The sequence below is a fragment of the Salvelinus fontinalis genome, chromosome 4 (genome assembly GCF_029448725.1).
Source record: "Salvelinus fontinalis isolate EN_2023a chromosome 4, ASM2944872v1, whole genome shotgun sequence".
Classification (NCBI taxonomy): Eukaryota; Metazoa; Chordata; class Actinopteri; order Salmoniformes; family Salmonidae; genus Salvelinus; species Salvelinus fontinalis.
The window spans coordinates 64,760,294-64,777,062 of record NC_074668.1 but is presented as its reverse complement, the minus strand read 5'-3'; the positions used below and the strand labels follow the sequence as shown (position 1 = coordinate 64,777,062).

The 16,769-nt window shown below is 47.8% G+C and overlaps 2 protein-coding genes across 2 annotated transcripts in view; one reads left to right on the top strand and one right to left on the bottom strand.

Moving 5' to 3' along the window:
- LOC129854181 (cytochrome c oxidase subunit 4 isoform 1, mitochondrial-like) overlaps nt 1–16,769 on the bottom strand; it is a 230,642-nt gene that overhangs the window by 96,610 nt on the left and 117,263 nt on the right. The window lies entirely within an intron of this gene.
- Nucleotides 122–16,769, top strand: part of LOC129854177 (aryl hydrocarbon receptor nuclear translocator 2-like) — a 60,304-nt gene continuing 43,656 nt past the window's right edge. Inside the window, exons 1-3 of the mRNA XM_055920963.1 lie at nt 122–228; nt 3,398–3,532; nt 6,133–6,207. Coding sequence (XP_055776938.1) covers nt 145–228; nt 3,398–3,532; nt 6,133–6,207 — 294 coding nt within the window. The 5' untranslated portion in view covers nt 122–144. The remainder of the gene's footprint in view (nt 229–3,397; nt 3,533–6,132; nt 6,208–16,769) is intronic.

The following is a 16,769-nucleotide window of genomic DNA, read 5'->3' as shown; positions in this document are numbered from 1 at the left end:
TACGGTACTAGACTACACAGTGTCATGCTGGAAATCACCTCAACAACACAGCGTTCACATCTGAAATCACACATTTGCACTTTATTAGATAGCTGCCAACTTGATATCTCTCTTATAAATAATATCTTCCTCTCTTTTCTCTCTATGTCAGGTATGACCATACCAGAAGAAGACACAGAGGCAGGACAGACCAGTAAATACTGCCTTGTGGCCATCGGAAGACTGCAGGTACCATCCTGTCTGTGTGTGTGTGTGTGTGTGTGTGTGTGTGTGTGTGTGTGTGTGTGTGTGTGTGTGTGTGTGTGTGTGTGTGTGTGTATACACACTCTGGTTGGGTGGGTGCATATTGTGCATGAGAAGGTGTGAGCTGAGAGCACGGGGTTGTCAGGGAGCATCAGTATAGGAGGATTACAGTAATGGAGCAGACAGGTGGAACATGCACTGAAGACCTCTTCCCATCCTCCCATAACCCCCCCCATAGCTCAACCAGTTCAACCCTTATTCCTGTGTCCAACATCTACTATCTCCTACCTTAACCTTCTCAGCTCCCAGACTTGTCTGATGTTTTAGAGGGTGTTGAACCACTACTGTCCCCTCATAGTATCCCATATATCCCCATACTCAACTGGCGGACCGCGCTCTGTGTCCCGGTTCACTCAGTCAGGCTTCCATCCCTGGTATCATGTAAACACACATAAGACACACACATGAAAACAATTGTTAAATTGCAGGACATTAGCTTTACAACTGCCTAGCAATTCTCTACCCCTTGCAAAATGTGTAGAATTGTGTGAAATTAGCTTTAAAACTTAAAGAACGCTTACATGTGCTTAAGACACACCAGACATGTATAGTATCTGACTAAATGGTCGAAACAGTTCATATTTTCTGTTAAGTTTTGATAAAACCTTTTCTACTGTATCTCAAATGCTGCCGATTTTAACCACTTGGAACAGTTTTCAGGACATTGTAATCCAGATTTCGTCTCCTATCTTTTGGACAAAACGTTTGAGACACAACTGAAGCATTTATGAGACCACATCACATGCTACAACAAATATCATGTTTATATGATCTGATGACATTAGGAAGAAACAGGCCTTTGGTGTCGTGAACGGAAGCTAATGGGGGAACAGAATTGAACACAACACAGGATCATTTTAAACTGGATTACACGTGTTCCTGAAAAAGTGCCCCATATTCATACAGCTTCTCAGAGTAGGAGTGCTGATCTAGTATCAGTTTAGTCTTTTAGATCTTGATGAATTAGATTAAATGGACAGGGGGGACCTGATCCTAGATCAGCACTCCCACTATGAGACGCTTTATGAATAAGGGCCCTGAAGGCTCTCAAATATAACCTTCCTGGTACTCCCATCCTCCTCCTGCTTTTTACCTTCTACTTCATAGTGCCACCTGTAATCTCTCACATATATCTAACCCTCTGGTCCCTCCATCCTTTAATCTCTCTCACATATATCTAACTCTCCGGTCCCTCCATCCTTTAATCTCTCTCATATATACAGTGGGGAGAACAAGTATTTGATACACTGCCGATTTTGCAGGTTTTCCTACTTACAAAGCATGTAGAGGTCTGTAATTTTTATCAGATTGTATGATTTTTAAGTAATTAATTTGCATTTTATTGCCCGACATAAGTATTTGATCACTTACCAACCAGTAAGAATTCTGGCTCTCACAGACCTGTTAGTTTTTCTTTAAGAAGCCCTCCTGTTCTCCACTCATTACCTGTATTAACTTCACCTGTTTGAACTCGTTACCTGTATAAAAGACACCTGTCCACACACTCAATCAAACAGACTCCAACCCTCCACAATGGCCAAGACCAGAGAGCTGTGTAAGGACATCAGGGATAAAATTGTAGACCTGGACAAGGCTGGGATGGGCTACAGGACAATAGGCAAGCAGCTTGGTGAGAAGGCAACAACTGTTGGCGCAATTATTAGAAAATGGAAGAAGTTCAAGATGACAGTCAATCACCCTCGGTCTGGGGCTCCATGCAAGATCTCACCCTTCGTGGGGCATCAATGATCATGAGGAAGGTGAGGGATCAACCCAGAACTACACGGCAGGACCTGGTCAATGACCTGAAGAGAGTTGGGACCACAGTCTAAAAGAAAACCATTAGTAACACACTACGCCGTCATGGATTAAAATCCTGCAGCGCACGCAAGGTCCCCCTGCTCAAGCCAGCGCATGTCCAGGCCCGTCTGAAGTTTGCCAATGACCATCTGGATGATCCAGAGGAGGAATCGGTGAAGGTCATGTGGTCCGATGAGACAAAAATAGAGCTTTTTGGTCTAAACTCCACTTGCCGTGTTTGGAGGAAGAAGAAGGATGAGTACAACCCCATGAACACCATCCCAACCGTGAAGCATGGAGGTGGAAACATCATTCTTTGGGGATGCTTTTCTGCAAAGGGGACAGGACGACTGCACCGTATTGAGGGGAGGATGGATGGGGCCATGTATCGCGAGATCTTGGCCAACAACCTCCTTCCCTCAGTAAGAGCATGTAAGATGGGTCGTGTTTGGGTCTTCCAGCATGACAATGACCCGAAACACACAGCCAGGGAAACTAAGGAGTGGCTCCGTAAGAAGCATCTCAAGGTCCTGGAGTGGCCTAGCCAGTCTCCAGACCTGAACCCAATAGAAAATCTTTGGAGGGAGCTGAAAGTCCGTATTGCCCAGCGACAGCCCCGAAACCTGAAGGATCTGGAGAAGGTCTGTATGGAGGAGTGGGTCAAAATCCCTGCTGCAGTGTGTGCAAACCTGGTCAAGAACTACAGGAAACGTATGATGTCAGTAATTGCAAACAAAGGTTTCTGTACCAAATAGTAAGTTCTGCTTTTCTGATGTATCAAATACTTATGTCATGCAATAAAATGCAAATGAATTACTTAAAAATCATACAATGTGATTTTCTGGATTTTTGTTTTAGATTCCGTCTCTCACAGTTGAAGTGTACCTATGATAAAAAATTACAGACCTCTACATGCTTTGTAAGTAGGAAACCTGCAAAATCGGCAGTGTATCCAATACTTGTTCTCCCCACTGTATCTAACTCTCCGGTCCCTCCATCCTTTAATCTCTCTCACATATATCTAACTCTCTGGTCCCTCCATCCTTCTCCTCTGCTTTTAAGTAGCAAGGGAGGAACTTCACATTCTCAGGCAGCATGTTTTAGGAGGTGAAGGGGCCTGAGGTTTTATGTGACCATGTCCAAAGAGACATCTCCCACCTGATGAAAAGTCAAGAGGTTAAGAGTAAAAATGCACTAATAGCAATTAGTTTAAAGTTTCAGCAAGTCTGTCAAAACCTTTGTAACAATGTTTCATCAGTTTTTATTAAGTGACATGTTCCCTCTCATCTCCTAGGTTACCAGTTCTCCCGTTTCCATGGATATGAACGGCCTGACGGTTCCCACGGAGTTCCTGTCACGCCACAACTCCGACGGCATCATCACTTTCGTGGACCCGCGGTGCATCAACGTGATTGGATACCAGCCTCAGGTTGGTTCCTCCCCCTACTTATCATAATCAGGGTCGCGTTTAGTAGGGCACGATGATGCAAAACATTTTTAAAAATTGCAAAACGTAACCGGAACAGCCTGTGATGCCACTCGTCAGAGTTCACAATAGAACCCCTATGGTGAACTGGAGCCGCTAATTCCGTGCCCACTCATCACACATGTTGAGATAATGTTGCAAAACATAACCTGTTTACCTGAAACGGTCTGCGAGGTCACGTCAAAGCATTCTGTTATTTTATCAAGAGGAACACATCTGTGGTCAGTAGTGATGTAACCTGTTAATATGTTTCCTACCCCCCTTGATGAAATGGAGCAGCTCGTTTCATGCCATGTCACAGACTGTTAAATGTAAAGATGACAAAAAGTGTTTTGGGGCAGTGTTTCCCCTGCCATTGTAGAATTCTGTTCAGCAGATTTCATTTGAAATTGAAGAGGCCCGAAATGTGGATTTCATGGTCTTTATGCACTGCCTGGAAAATAATGTATGGGAAACACCAAGTGTGTCCGCATACTGATATGTACAAAATATATTTCTGGGGTATGCAACAATAGTATGTTTTATAGTATGTATAATTGAAAAAAAGAAATAAGTAGACTTTAAATGCCAGGATGTCATACTCCATTCCTAGTATGAATTTGCTGCTCTCTATTGAGGAATATAATCTTCTGACCCAGCTGATGATCAGATCAAGGAGACAGGCTGTACTAGTACTCCTTGTTTTCAGCTGTCCCACCATGTTAGATCAGCAGTGAAAGGGAGGAAGGGACGTATGCATTTTCACAGCAGCCATAGAAACCCTGGTTCCTAATATTGCCTTATGAAGAGAGATGACCCCTGTTTAATGGCTTGTAATGTAAGACCCCTGTCTGGAAGTGTGTTAGTACGTACATGTGAGTTTACAGACATAAGTTACAGTAAGGCCTTTTTAGATGACAATCCAACTGCAGCTCTTAAAGATGATGATTTACAAGTGTATATACAGACAACTTAAGTTATTGTAAGTTATTTAAAGCTTCAATAACTTAAGATTGAAGTGTTGTCCATTTTCCCAGCCTGACTCTCGACAGGTCAGATGTTGGTAGAGACTGTAGGATAGAGTTACAGTGTAAAGAAAGCATGTACACACAGTGTTTTTCCGAAGCGCTTGAATTTATTCTACACCAGAATACAGACCAACATTTTAAACCTGACAGACTGTTGACCGATCGATCAATCCATTAACATTTAGAGTTGGAAATAATTCTAATAACTTTCTCAACATTCCCTGATTTTCCTGGTTAATCCATCCTGATTCCAGGTCATTTCCAGCTTGGAGATCAGGAAGGTCTGGGAATTTTGGTGAAATAGCGTTCTCTCGCAGTCCACCCCTCCTTTCCACACCGTTCACACTACAGAAACAGATTACACCCCTCCTTTCCACACCGTTCACACTACAGAAACAGATTACACCCCTCCTTTCCACGCCGTTCACACTACAGAAACAGATTACACCCCTCCTTTCCATGCCGTTCACACTACAGAAACAGATTACACCCCTCCTTTCCATGCCGTTCACACTACAGAAACAGATTACACCCCTCCTTTCCACGCCGTTCACACTACAGAAACAGATTACACCCCTCCATTCCACGCCGTTCACACTACAGAAACAGATTACACCCCTCCTTTCCACACCGTTCACACTACAGAAACAGATTACACCCCTCCTTTCCACACCGTTCACACTACAGAAACAGATTAGTGAAAGTGGGCCGATTCCCGACATAAAGTCGCATTATTAGGATGAGAAAGTGATCACTTCGCAGGATGGGAGATTTTTTTGTGATTGATTTCAATTTGTTAATGTATAATTGTGTATGATTGTCTACAGCGCAGCTGCTATGTGTATGTAGGATGTTTGCATTTCGCTACAAGCATTTCGCTACACTCGCATTAACATCTGCTAACCATGTGTATGTGACCAATAAAATGTGATTTGATTTGTTTAAAGGAGACCGTTTCCTCCCCCCCCCCAAATGGCACCCTATTCCCTACATCATGCACTACTTTTGACTAGAACCCTATGAGTGCTGGTCAAAAGTAGTGCACTAACAGGCCAAGGAATAGGGTGCCACTTGGGCCGCACACCACTCCATGACAGGAAGAAGGATTTAAAGATGTATCAATGGCTCGATCTCAATTCCTCTGCCCTCAATCTCCTCAGCTGCTTCTCAACCGTATTGGAGGAGAAGGTCCACGGTCCCTCCCCTTAGACCTTTTTCTGCAATGAGAAAGAGCCGGGGAGATCGGATGCAAGGAATGGAAGAAAGATGAATTGAGAAAGGCCATTGACTCAAGTCCAAGGGTCTGAATGATGTATGATCTGTATGGCCTGTTGTCCTAACTCAGGCAGAGGAAGCCTAGTGCTGGACTAAAAGGCATTGTCAATAAAGAATCTCCATTGAAAAAACATTTTTGTCAAGGAATTTGACAAAGTTTCAAAATTAATATATTGAACTTGTATTTCATGATTTGAAATTGACCTGAAGTGTGTAGTTGTATTCATTTGTGTGTATTTATTGTGTCATTGTCTTGTGTAGGATCTGCTGGGGAAAGACATCCTGGAGTTCTGTCACCCAGAGGACCAGAGTCACCTGAGAGAGAGCTTTCAACAGGTACGGAGAGAAGGAGAGGTGGATGAGGGAGGAGGGACGAAGGGAGGGTGGAGGAGAGCAGTATGAGGAAGAGTTCTGTCACTCAGAGGACTACAGAGACCTCTTGAGAGATCTTTCTACAGGTACTATACCACCAGAGGGAGAGGGGGGAAGAGGAGAGTGGGGGGGGGGGGGGGGAGTAGAAGAGAAGGATGGGGTGATAACAGAAGGACATGATGATCAGAGGAGAGAATAGGAGTGACAGTGGAGAGAATAGGCGTGACAACGGATGGGTGGAGGAGAGAATAGGAGTGACAGAGGATGGGTAGAGGAGAGAATAGGAGTGACAGTGGAGAGAATAGGAATGACAGAGGATGGGTAGAGGAGAGAATAGGAGTGACAGTGGAGAGAATAGGAGTGACAGAGGATGGGTAGAGGAGAGAATAGGAGTGACAGTAGAGAGAATAGGAATGACAGAGGATGGGTAGAGGAGAGAATAGGAGTGACAGAGGATGGGTAGAGGAGAGAATATGAGTGACAGTAGAGAGAATAGGAATGACAGAGGATGGGTAGAGGAGAGAATAGGAGTGACAGAGGATGGGTAGAGGAGAGAATAGGAGTGACAGTAGAGAGAATAGGAATGACAGAGGATGGGTAGAGGAGAGAATAGGAGTGACAGAGGATGGGTAGAGGAGAGAATATGAGTGACAGAGGATGGGTGGAGGAGAGAATAGGAGTGACAGAGGATGGGTAGAGGAGAGAATAGGAGTGACAGTGGAGAGAATAGGAGTGACAGAGGATGGGTAGAGGAGAGAATAGGAGTGACAGTGGAGAGAATAGGAGTGACAGAGGATGGGTAGAGGAGAGAATAGGACTGACAGTGGAGAGAATAGGAGTGACAGAGGATGGGTGGAGGAGAGAATAGGAGTGACAGAGGATGGGTAGAGGAGAGAATAGGAGTGACAGAGGATGGGTAGAGAAGAGAATAGGAGTGACAGAGGATGGGTAGAGGAGAGAATAGGAGTGACAGTGGAGAGAATAGGAGTGACAGAGGATGGGTAGAGGAGAGAATAGGAGTGACAGTGGAGAGAATAGGAGTGACAGAGGATGGGTAGAGGAGAGAATAGGAGTGACAGTAGAGAGAATAGGAATGACAGAGGATGGGTAGAGGAGAGAATAGGAGTGACAGAGGATGGGTAGAGGAGAGAATAGGAGTGACAGAGGATGGGTGGAGGAGAGAATAGGAGTGACAGAGGATGGGTAGAGGAGAGAATAGGAGTGACAGTGGAGAGAATAGGAGTGACAGAGGATGGGTAGAGGAGAGAATAGGACTGACAGTGGAGAGAATAGGAGTGACAGAGGATGGGTGGAGGAGAGAATAGGAGTGACAGAGGATGGGTAGAGGAGAGAATAGGAGTGACAGAGGATGGGTAGAGAAGAGAATAGGAGTGACAGAGGATGGGTAGAGGAGAGAATAGGAGTGACAGTGGAGAGAATAGGAGTGACAGAGGATGGGTAGAGGAGAGAATAGGACTGACAGTGGAGAGAATAGGAGTGACAGAGGATGGGTGGAGGAGAGAATAGGAGTGACAGAGGATGGGTAGAGAAGAGAATAGGAGTGACAGAGGATGGGTAGAGGAGAGAATAGGAGTGACAGAGGATGGGTAGAGGAGAGAATAAGAGTGACAGTGGAGAGAATAGGAGTGACAGAGGATGGGTAGAAGAGAGAATAGGACTGACAGTGGAGAGAATAGGAGTGACATAGGATGGGTGGAGGAGAGAATTTGAGTGACAGAGGATGGGTAGAGGAGAGAATAGGAGTGACAGAGGATGGGTAGAGGAGAGAATAGGAGTGACAGAGGATGGGTGGAAGAGAGAATAGGAGTGACAGAGGATGGGTAGAGGAGAGAATAGGAGTGACAGGGGATGGGTAGAGGAGAGAATAGGACTGACAGTGGAGAGAATAGGAGTGACAGAGGATGGGTAGAGGAGAATAGGACTGACAGAGGATGGGTAGAGGAGAATAAGACTGACAGTGGAGAGAATAGGAATGACAGAGGATGGGTGGAGGAGAGAATAAGAGTGACAGTGGAGAGAATAGGAGTGACAGAGGATGGGTAGAGGAGAGAATAGGAGTGACAGAGGATGGGTAGAGAAGAGAATAGGAGTGACAGAGGATGGGTAGAGGAGAGAATAGGAGTGACAGAGGATGGGTGGAGGAGAGAATAGGAGTGACAGTGGAGAGAATGGGAGTGACAGTGGATGGGTGGAGGAGAGAATAGGAGTGACAGAGGATGGGTAGAGGAGAGAATAGGACTGACAGTGGAGAGAATAGGAGTGACAGAGGATGGGTAGAGGATAGAATAGGAGTGACAGAGGATGGGTAGAGGAGAGAATAGGAGTGACAGAGGATGGGTAGAGGATAGAATAGGAGTGACAGAGGATGGGTAGAGGAGAGAATAGGACTGACAGAGGATGGGTGGAGGAGAGAATAGGAGTGACAGAGGATGGGTGGAGGAGAGAATAGGAGTGACAGAGGATGGGTAGAGGAGAGAATATGACTGACAGAATAAAATGATCGATGGGTAGGAAGGCTCCTGAGCCGCTTCTCTCCTCCAACCAATGATGAATGAAGTGAGATTTTCAACAAGTCTCATTTAAGCTTGGGCAGTATACCGTATACTGGGGTAGCCACGGGTTGGCTTTTCAATACAGTCAATAGCATTGAAACAATTTCTTTGAAGTTTTTCAATACATTTTATTTTTGTAGCTACTTTTTAAGTAAATACCTGCAGTCAACTTTTGCAATACGTTAGGCAATAAAGCGGATTGCATTCTTCATTTAACCTGTCACATTATGAAGCTTACCGTGGTTCCCCAGAACAGTTGAGCCAGTCACATGTTTGTAAATAGGAAAGCAGGAGCAACTGATTCCAGCTGTGTATTGACTGGGGTCGCGTTTTATATTGAAAGACAAGTGATCAGTGTTAGCAGTTGATGTTACTCTTCAACCCCAAAGCAAATCAAGGGGAGAAAAATAGGTTTATTCAAAGAGAACAAATATAGTTGTTATGCTAGGAAGTAAATGGTAGATGTTCATTCTTCCCTGTCCTCAGTGATTCTCCACAGAACAAAGAGACAGGATGTCATTTATAACCCAACCCATAGCCTGTGGTTGACCAATTAGAATTCATAGCAGTAAAATTGGGCCAATGGTCAAATAACAAGTATCCTGTTTCAGGCTCAATGTATAGTCCATTTGGACCAATGAGATCTTGCCACATGTAGCTATAACTCCAGGACTGAAACCCCTACAAAGATTCTAAACAGATGTTGAACTGAAAAACAACTATTACCATTGATCGTTAATTCCCTATTGACTTTTAGTCCTCTGCGTTGTGTATTATCTTAAAGTATTCTTACATCAGAGACTTGCAACTATAGTTTAGGCAGAAAATAGCTTCATTTTCATCAGTTGACAACGGAAGTGCAACACTATTTGGCCGGCAGCCACACAAGTAAATGAGCTCACAATGAAACAGCTAAAACTATGAATGGCCATCATATTTCTAATGTTTATTATAGAAAGAATGTAGCCAGCTACATTTCCTAATCTTGCATTTTACCAGAGAAAAGAAGACTCTAAAAAGTAGCTCCACATCAGTCAGAGCGCTGTCTGCTGATAGAATGATGGAGAACAGTAGCTCCACATCAGTCAGAGTGCTGTCTGCTGATAGAATGATGGAGAACAGTAGCTCCACGTCAGTCAGAGTGCTGTCTGCTGATAGAATGATGGAGAACAGTAGCTCCACATCAGTCAGAGTGCTGTCTGCTGATAGAATGATGGAGAACAGTAGCTCCACATCAGTCAGAGCGCTGTCTGCTGATAGAATGATGGAGAACAGTAGCTCCACATCAGTCAGAGCGCTGTCTGCTGATAGAATGATGGAGAACAGTAGCTCCACATCAGTCAGAGCGCTGTCTGCTGATAGAATGATGGAGAACAGTAGCTCCACATCAGTCAGAGTGCTGTCTGCTGATAGAATGATGGAGAACAGTAGCTCCACATCAGTCAGAGCGCTGTCTGCTGATAGAATGATGGAGAACAGTAGCTCCACATCAGTCAGAGCGCTGTCTGCTGATAGAATCATGGAGAACAGTAGCTCCACATCAGTCAGAGTGCTGTCTGCTGATAGAATGATGGAGAACAGTAGCTCCACGTCAGTCAGAGTGCTGTCTGCTGATAGAACGATGGAGAACAGTAGCTCCACATCAGAGTGCTGTCTGCTGATAGAATGATGGAGAACAGTAGCTCCACATCAGTCAGAGTGCTGTCTGCTGATAGAATGATGGAGAACAGTAGCTCCACGTCAGTCAGAGTGCTGTCTGCTGATAGAATGATGGAGAACAGTAGCTCCACATCAGTCAGAGCGCTGTCTGCTGATTGAATGCCTGTTGGTGAATTCTCATCCCAGTGGAGAAGTACAGCTCAGGGACAAGGTTATTCTGATGCCGAGCAGAAATGACAGTAAGAAGCATTTTAGATCTGCGTTTACAAAACACAGCAAGATATTTCTTACCAGTTTCATACACCTGTGTGGCTCAGCTGGTAGAACATGGCACGTGCAACGCGAGTGTTGTGGGTTCGATTCCCACGGGGGACCAGTATGAAAAAAGTCTGAACATTTATAGATAAGAGCGTCTGCTAAATGACAAAAATGTAAATATATTTTTCCTGTGTGAAAAATGAAGAATTCTTTGTTAACACGACCCCTACGTTTAACTTGCTAGTTATCTAAGTATGTGGCTGAGTAAAATAAGGCGATGGAGCATCATAATGTGAACAACGAGGTTGAATTACAACAAAGAAGTTTAATTACGCTGTCTGGCAGTAAAACCTTTGTCTTCCTGTCACACGCCAGTGGTTCCACTCAGGTCCTCTCCTGACCCTGTCACCCCAAGGTGAAACGGGAGGCGCTCTTTAATTAAACACCAGTCGTCCGTCATTATGGTTGAATTAGACTGAGTAGAACAGACAGCCCGTTAGAACAGACAGCCCAGCACGTTAGAACAGACAGCCCAGCCCATTAGAACAGACAGCCCAGCCCGTTAGAACAGCCCAGCCCGTTAGAACAGCCCAGCCCGTTAGAACAGACAGCCCGTTAGAACAGACAGCCCGTTAGAACAGACAGCCCAGCCCGTTAGAACAGACAACCCGTTAGAACCGACAGCCCGTGTTCACTACTTCTGACCAGGGCCCATGTTCACTACTTCTGACCAGGGCCCATGTTCACTACTTCTGACCAGGGCCCATGTTCACTACTTCTGACCAGGGCCCATGTTCACTACTTCTGACCAGGGCCCATGTTCACTACTTCTGACCAGGGCCCATGTTCACTACATCTGACCAGGGCCCATGTTCACTACTTCTGACCAGGGCCCATGTTCACTACATCTGACCAGGGCCCATGTTCACTACTTCTGACCAGGGCCCATGTTCACTACTTCTGACCAGGGCCCATGTTCACTACTTCTGACCAGGGCCCATGTTCACTACATCTGACCAGGGCCCATGTTCACTACTTCTGACCAGGGCCCATGTTCACTACATCTGACCAGGGCCCATGTTCACTACTTCTGGCCAGGGCCCATGGGGCAAACCTGTGAATTTGGGGAAAGTTACTGTAATTTTCCAACCCTAGACTCACCTGTAAATTAAACTAGCAGAAACATGCTCTTTCTCAGGGGTGAGTTTCCCCCAAACCATCAAGATCTTTAGCATTGAGAACATCGTTCATCCATTACCTATCGATGGACTTAATAAGATTCTAAAAGACACTCAATAACCCACCTGGGGAATTAAAGGTCATAAATCCAGTGCCTTCGTCTGCCTAGCCTAAAGACTGGAGCCATGCCAAGGACTGGCAGACAGGCTAATACTATTGGCCAATCTGTAATGGTTTAAGATGTGCTCTGTCAGCAGCTGACGGGAACACACTGCAGGGTCCTGTTCAGAAGGGTGAAACGTTCACAACGTCGCGGATAGAAATGTAAGGAATAGAGCGAGCCCTATTGCCTAATCCTAATAAACTGGACTGACGGATCTGTTCTACATTATATATTTCTATCTGAGCGCCCAGGTGTGTGTCCTCTGCGGTTCAGTGTGTCTGCCAGGGGAGCGCCGTGTACTGAACACCAGCAATGAGGTGAAAGGTGAAATATCAACGTGTGTGTGAGAGAGAGACTATCCTTGAGGAATGTTTTGTTAGGGCAATATTATTTGACATGTTTCCTTCCAGGGAACAGAAACCCCACACACACTTACCTTTCTGACAGGCACACACACACACACACACACACACACACACACACACACACACACACACACACACACACACACACACACACAATGTCTAAGACACGCACTCCTTACCCTCTGCCACACAGATTCTCTAGCATCTGGCAGAGAGCTCACATCCACCTGTCTGGCCCAGATATCTCCTGATATGAGCAGCACAGACACCTCAGCTCTATCACCCAGAGCTAACTGACAAGCTCTGTCAGCACACACACACATACTGCCTCAGCACCACAGACAGACATAGAGACAGACAGGTAGTGCCAGACAGACAGACACAGGTAGCGCCAGACAGACAGACACACAGGTAGCGCCAGACAGACAGACACACAGGTAGTGCCAGACAGACACAGGTAGCGCCAGACAGACAGACACACAGGTAGCGCCAGACAGACACACAGGTAGCGCCAGACAGGTAGCGCCAGACAGACACAGACACACAGGTAGCGCCAGACAGACACAGACACACAGGTAGCGCCAGACAGACCAACACACAGGTAGCGCCAGACAGACCGACACACAGGTAGCGCCAGACAGACCGACACACAGGTAGCGCCAGACAGACCGACACACAGGTAGCGCCAGACAGACCGACACACAGGTAGCGCCAGACAGACCGACACACAGGTAGCGCCAGACAGACAGACACACAGGTAGCGCCAGACAGGTAGCGCCAGACAGACCGACACACAGGTAGCGCCAGACAGACCGACACACAGGTAGCGCCAGACAGACCGACACACAGGTAGCGCCAGACAGACAGACACACAGGTAGCGCCAGACAGACAGACACACAGGTAGAGCCAGACAGACCGACACACAGGTAGCGCCAGACAGACCGACACACAGGTAGCGCCAGACAGACAGACACACAGGTAGCGCCAGACAGACACACAGGTAGCGCCAGACAGACAGACACACAGGTAGAGCCAGACAGACCGACACACAGGTAGCGCCAGACAGACCGACACACAGGTAGCGCCAGACAGACCGACACACAGACCGACACACATGTAGCGCGAGAGAGACGGACAGACACAGGTAGCGCCAGACAGACGGACAGACACAGGTAGCGCGAGAGAGAGACGGACAGACACAGGTAGCGCGAGAGAGACAGACAGACACAGGTAGCGCGAGAGAGACAGACAGACACAGGTAGCGCGAGAGAGAGACGGACAGACACAGGTAGCGCGAGAGAGACGGACAGACACGGGTAGCGCCAGACAGACGGACAGACACAGGTAGCGCGAGAGAGACGGACAGACACAGGTAGCGCCAGACAGACACAGACACACAGGTAGCGCCAGACAGACCAACACACAGGTAGCGCCAGACAGACCGACACACAGGTAGCGCCAGACAGACCGACACACAGGTAGCGCCAGACAGACCGACACACAGGTAGCGCCAGACAGACCGACACACAGGTAGCGCCAGACAGACCGACACACAGGTAGCGCCAGACAGACAGACACACAGGTAGCGCCAGACAGGTAGCGCCAGACAGACCGACACACAGGTAGCGCCAGACAGACCGACACACAGGTAGCGCCAGACAGACAGACACACAGGTAGCGCCAGACAGACACACAGGTAGCGCCAGACAGACAGACACACAGGTAGAGCCAGACAGACCGACACACAGGTAGCGCCAGACAGACCGACACACAGGTAGCGCCAGACAGACCGACACACAGACCGACACACATGTAGCGCGAGAGAGACGGACAGACACAGGTAGCGCCAGACAGACGGACAGACACAGGTAGCGCGAGAGAAAGACGGACAGACACAGGTAGCGCGAGAGAGACGGACAGACACAGGTAGCGCGAGAGAGACAGACAGACACAGGTAGCGCGAGAGAGACAGACAGACACAGGTAGCGCGAGAGAGAGACGGACAGACACAGGTAGCGCGAGAGAGACGGACAGACACAGGTAGCGCCAGACAGACGGACAGACACAGGTAGCGCGAGAGAGACGGACAGACACAGGTAGCGCGAGAGACGGACAGACACAGGTAGCGCGAGAGACTGACAGACACAGGCAGGTAGCACGAGAGACGGACAGACACAGGCAGGTAGCACGAGAGACGGACAGACACAGGCAGGTAGCACGAGAGACAGACAGACACAGGCAGGTAGCACGAGAGACAGACAGACACAGGCAGGTAGCACGAGAGACAGACAGACACAGGTAGCACGAGAGACAGACAGACACAGGTAGGTAGCACGAGAGACGGACAGACACGGGCAGGTAGCACGAGAGACGGACAGACACAGGCAGGTAGCACGAGAGACGGACAGACACAGGCAGGTAGCACGAGAGACGGACAGACACGGGCAGGTAGCACGAGAGACGGACAGACACAGGCAGGTAGCACGAGAGACGGACAGACACAGGCAGGTAGCACGAGAGACAGACAGACACAGGCAGGTAGCGCAGCAGACAGACAGACACATGCAGGTAGCGCAGCAGACAGACACATGCAGGTAGAGCAAGAGACCGACAGACATACACAGGCGGGTAGCGGGAGAGACAGACAGATACAGGCAGGAAGCGAGAGAGACACAGGCAGGTAGCGAAACAGACGGACAGGTAAAGGGACAGGTGGACAGGTAGAGAGAGAGACGCTGGTACCTTTGTGTTCAGGTATTGACAGTCCAATAGCTTTGGCTCTCAGCTGTTAGTGAGTGTCAGCTTTGATTGGTTTGTATGCGATTGACTTTTGTACAGCAGTTTTTCTTGGCAGAAAACCATTTTTGTTTTACCAGCCTACTGACCGTTAATTCATTTAAAATCCTCAGAGGCAGGTAATGACACACACACACGTAGCGTGTAGGAACCACTCCAGCTCAGGTAATGAAAGATTGAGAGATAGAGATGAGGGTTGTAAGTATTTTTCACTCAAATGCACTTCGTTCTCTTGCACACCATCTCTCTCTCTTGCTCCCTCTCTCTCTCCCTTCCCCTCAGCTCCTCTCTACCTCCTGCTCTCTTTCTCTCCCTTCCCCTCAGCTCTTCTCTCTCCTGCTCTCTTTCTCTCCCTTCCCCTCAGCTCCTCTCTACCTCCTGCTCTCTTTCTCTCCCTTCCCCTCAGCTCCTCTCTCTCTCCTGCTCTCTTTCTCTCCCTTCCCCTCAGCTCCTCTCTACCTCCTGCTCTCGTTCTCCCTTCCCCTCAGCTCCTCTCTATCTCCTGCTCTCTTTCTCTCCCTTCCCCTCAGCTCCTCTCTACCTCCTGCTCTCGTTCTCCCTTCCCCTCAGCTCCTCTCTATCTCCTGCTCTCTTTCTCTCCCTTCCCCTCAGCTCCTCTCTACCTCCTGCTCTCTTCCTCTCCCTTCCCCTCAGCTCCTCTATCTCTCCTGCTCTCTTTCTCTCCCTTCCCCTCAGCTCCTCTCTCTCTCCTGCTCTCTTTCTCTCCCTTCCCCTCAGCTCCTCTCTCTCTCCTGCTCTCTTTCTCTCCCTTCCCCTCAGCTCCTCTCTCTCTCCTGCTCTCTTTCTCTCCCTTCCCCTCAGCTCCTCTATCTCTCCTGCTCTCTTTCTCTCCCTTCCCCTCAGCTCCTCTCTACCTCCTGCTCTCTTCCTCTCCCTTCCCCTCAGCTCCTCTATCTCTCCTGCTCTCTTTCTCTCCCTTCCCCTCAGCTCCTCTCTACCTCCTGCTCTCTTTCTCTCCCTTCCCCTCAGCTCCTCTCTACCTCCTGCTCTCTTTCTCTCCCTTCCCCTCAGCTCCTCTCTACCTCCTGCTCTCTTTCTCTCCCTTCCCCTCAGCTCCTCTCTACCTCCTGTCTCTCTATGTAGTTACCACTATCAGCCCGGCCTTAGTCGCTGACAGTAGAGTAGAAGTATTGGGATAATTGGTGGTCCGTCTTACCAACTGTGTCCCAGATGGCACCCTATTCCCTTTATAGTGCACTACGTGCTCTGGTCTGAAGTAGTGCATTATGTAGGGAATATAGTGTCATTTGGGGCGCACGCTCTGGGCTGTAGCCCCATTCTGCCCTGGCCTTTCACTTCCTGGGATAATCTCTCATACAGGTAATCATGACCTAGAAGACACAAACACACACACGCACAAAAACAGAGATACAAACAAGCACGGACACACACCTTCCAGTGTCTCTGTAGGTGAATCTCAAATCACGCTCAGTTCCATACACATAGTGCACTACTTAGCCCCAGGCTCAGGACAGCAGTGGTGCAGTACATAGGGAATAGTATGCCATTTG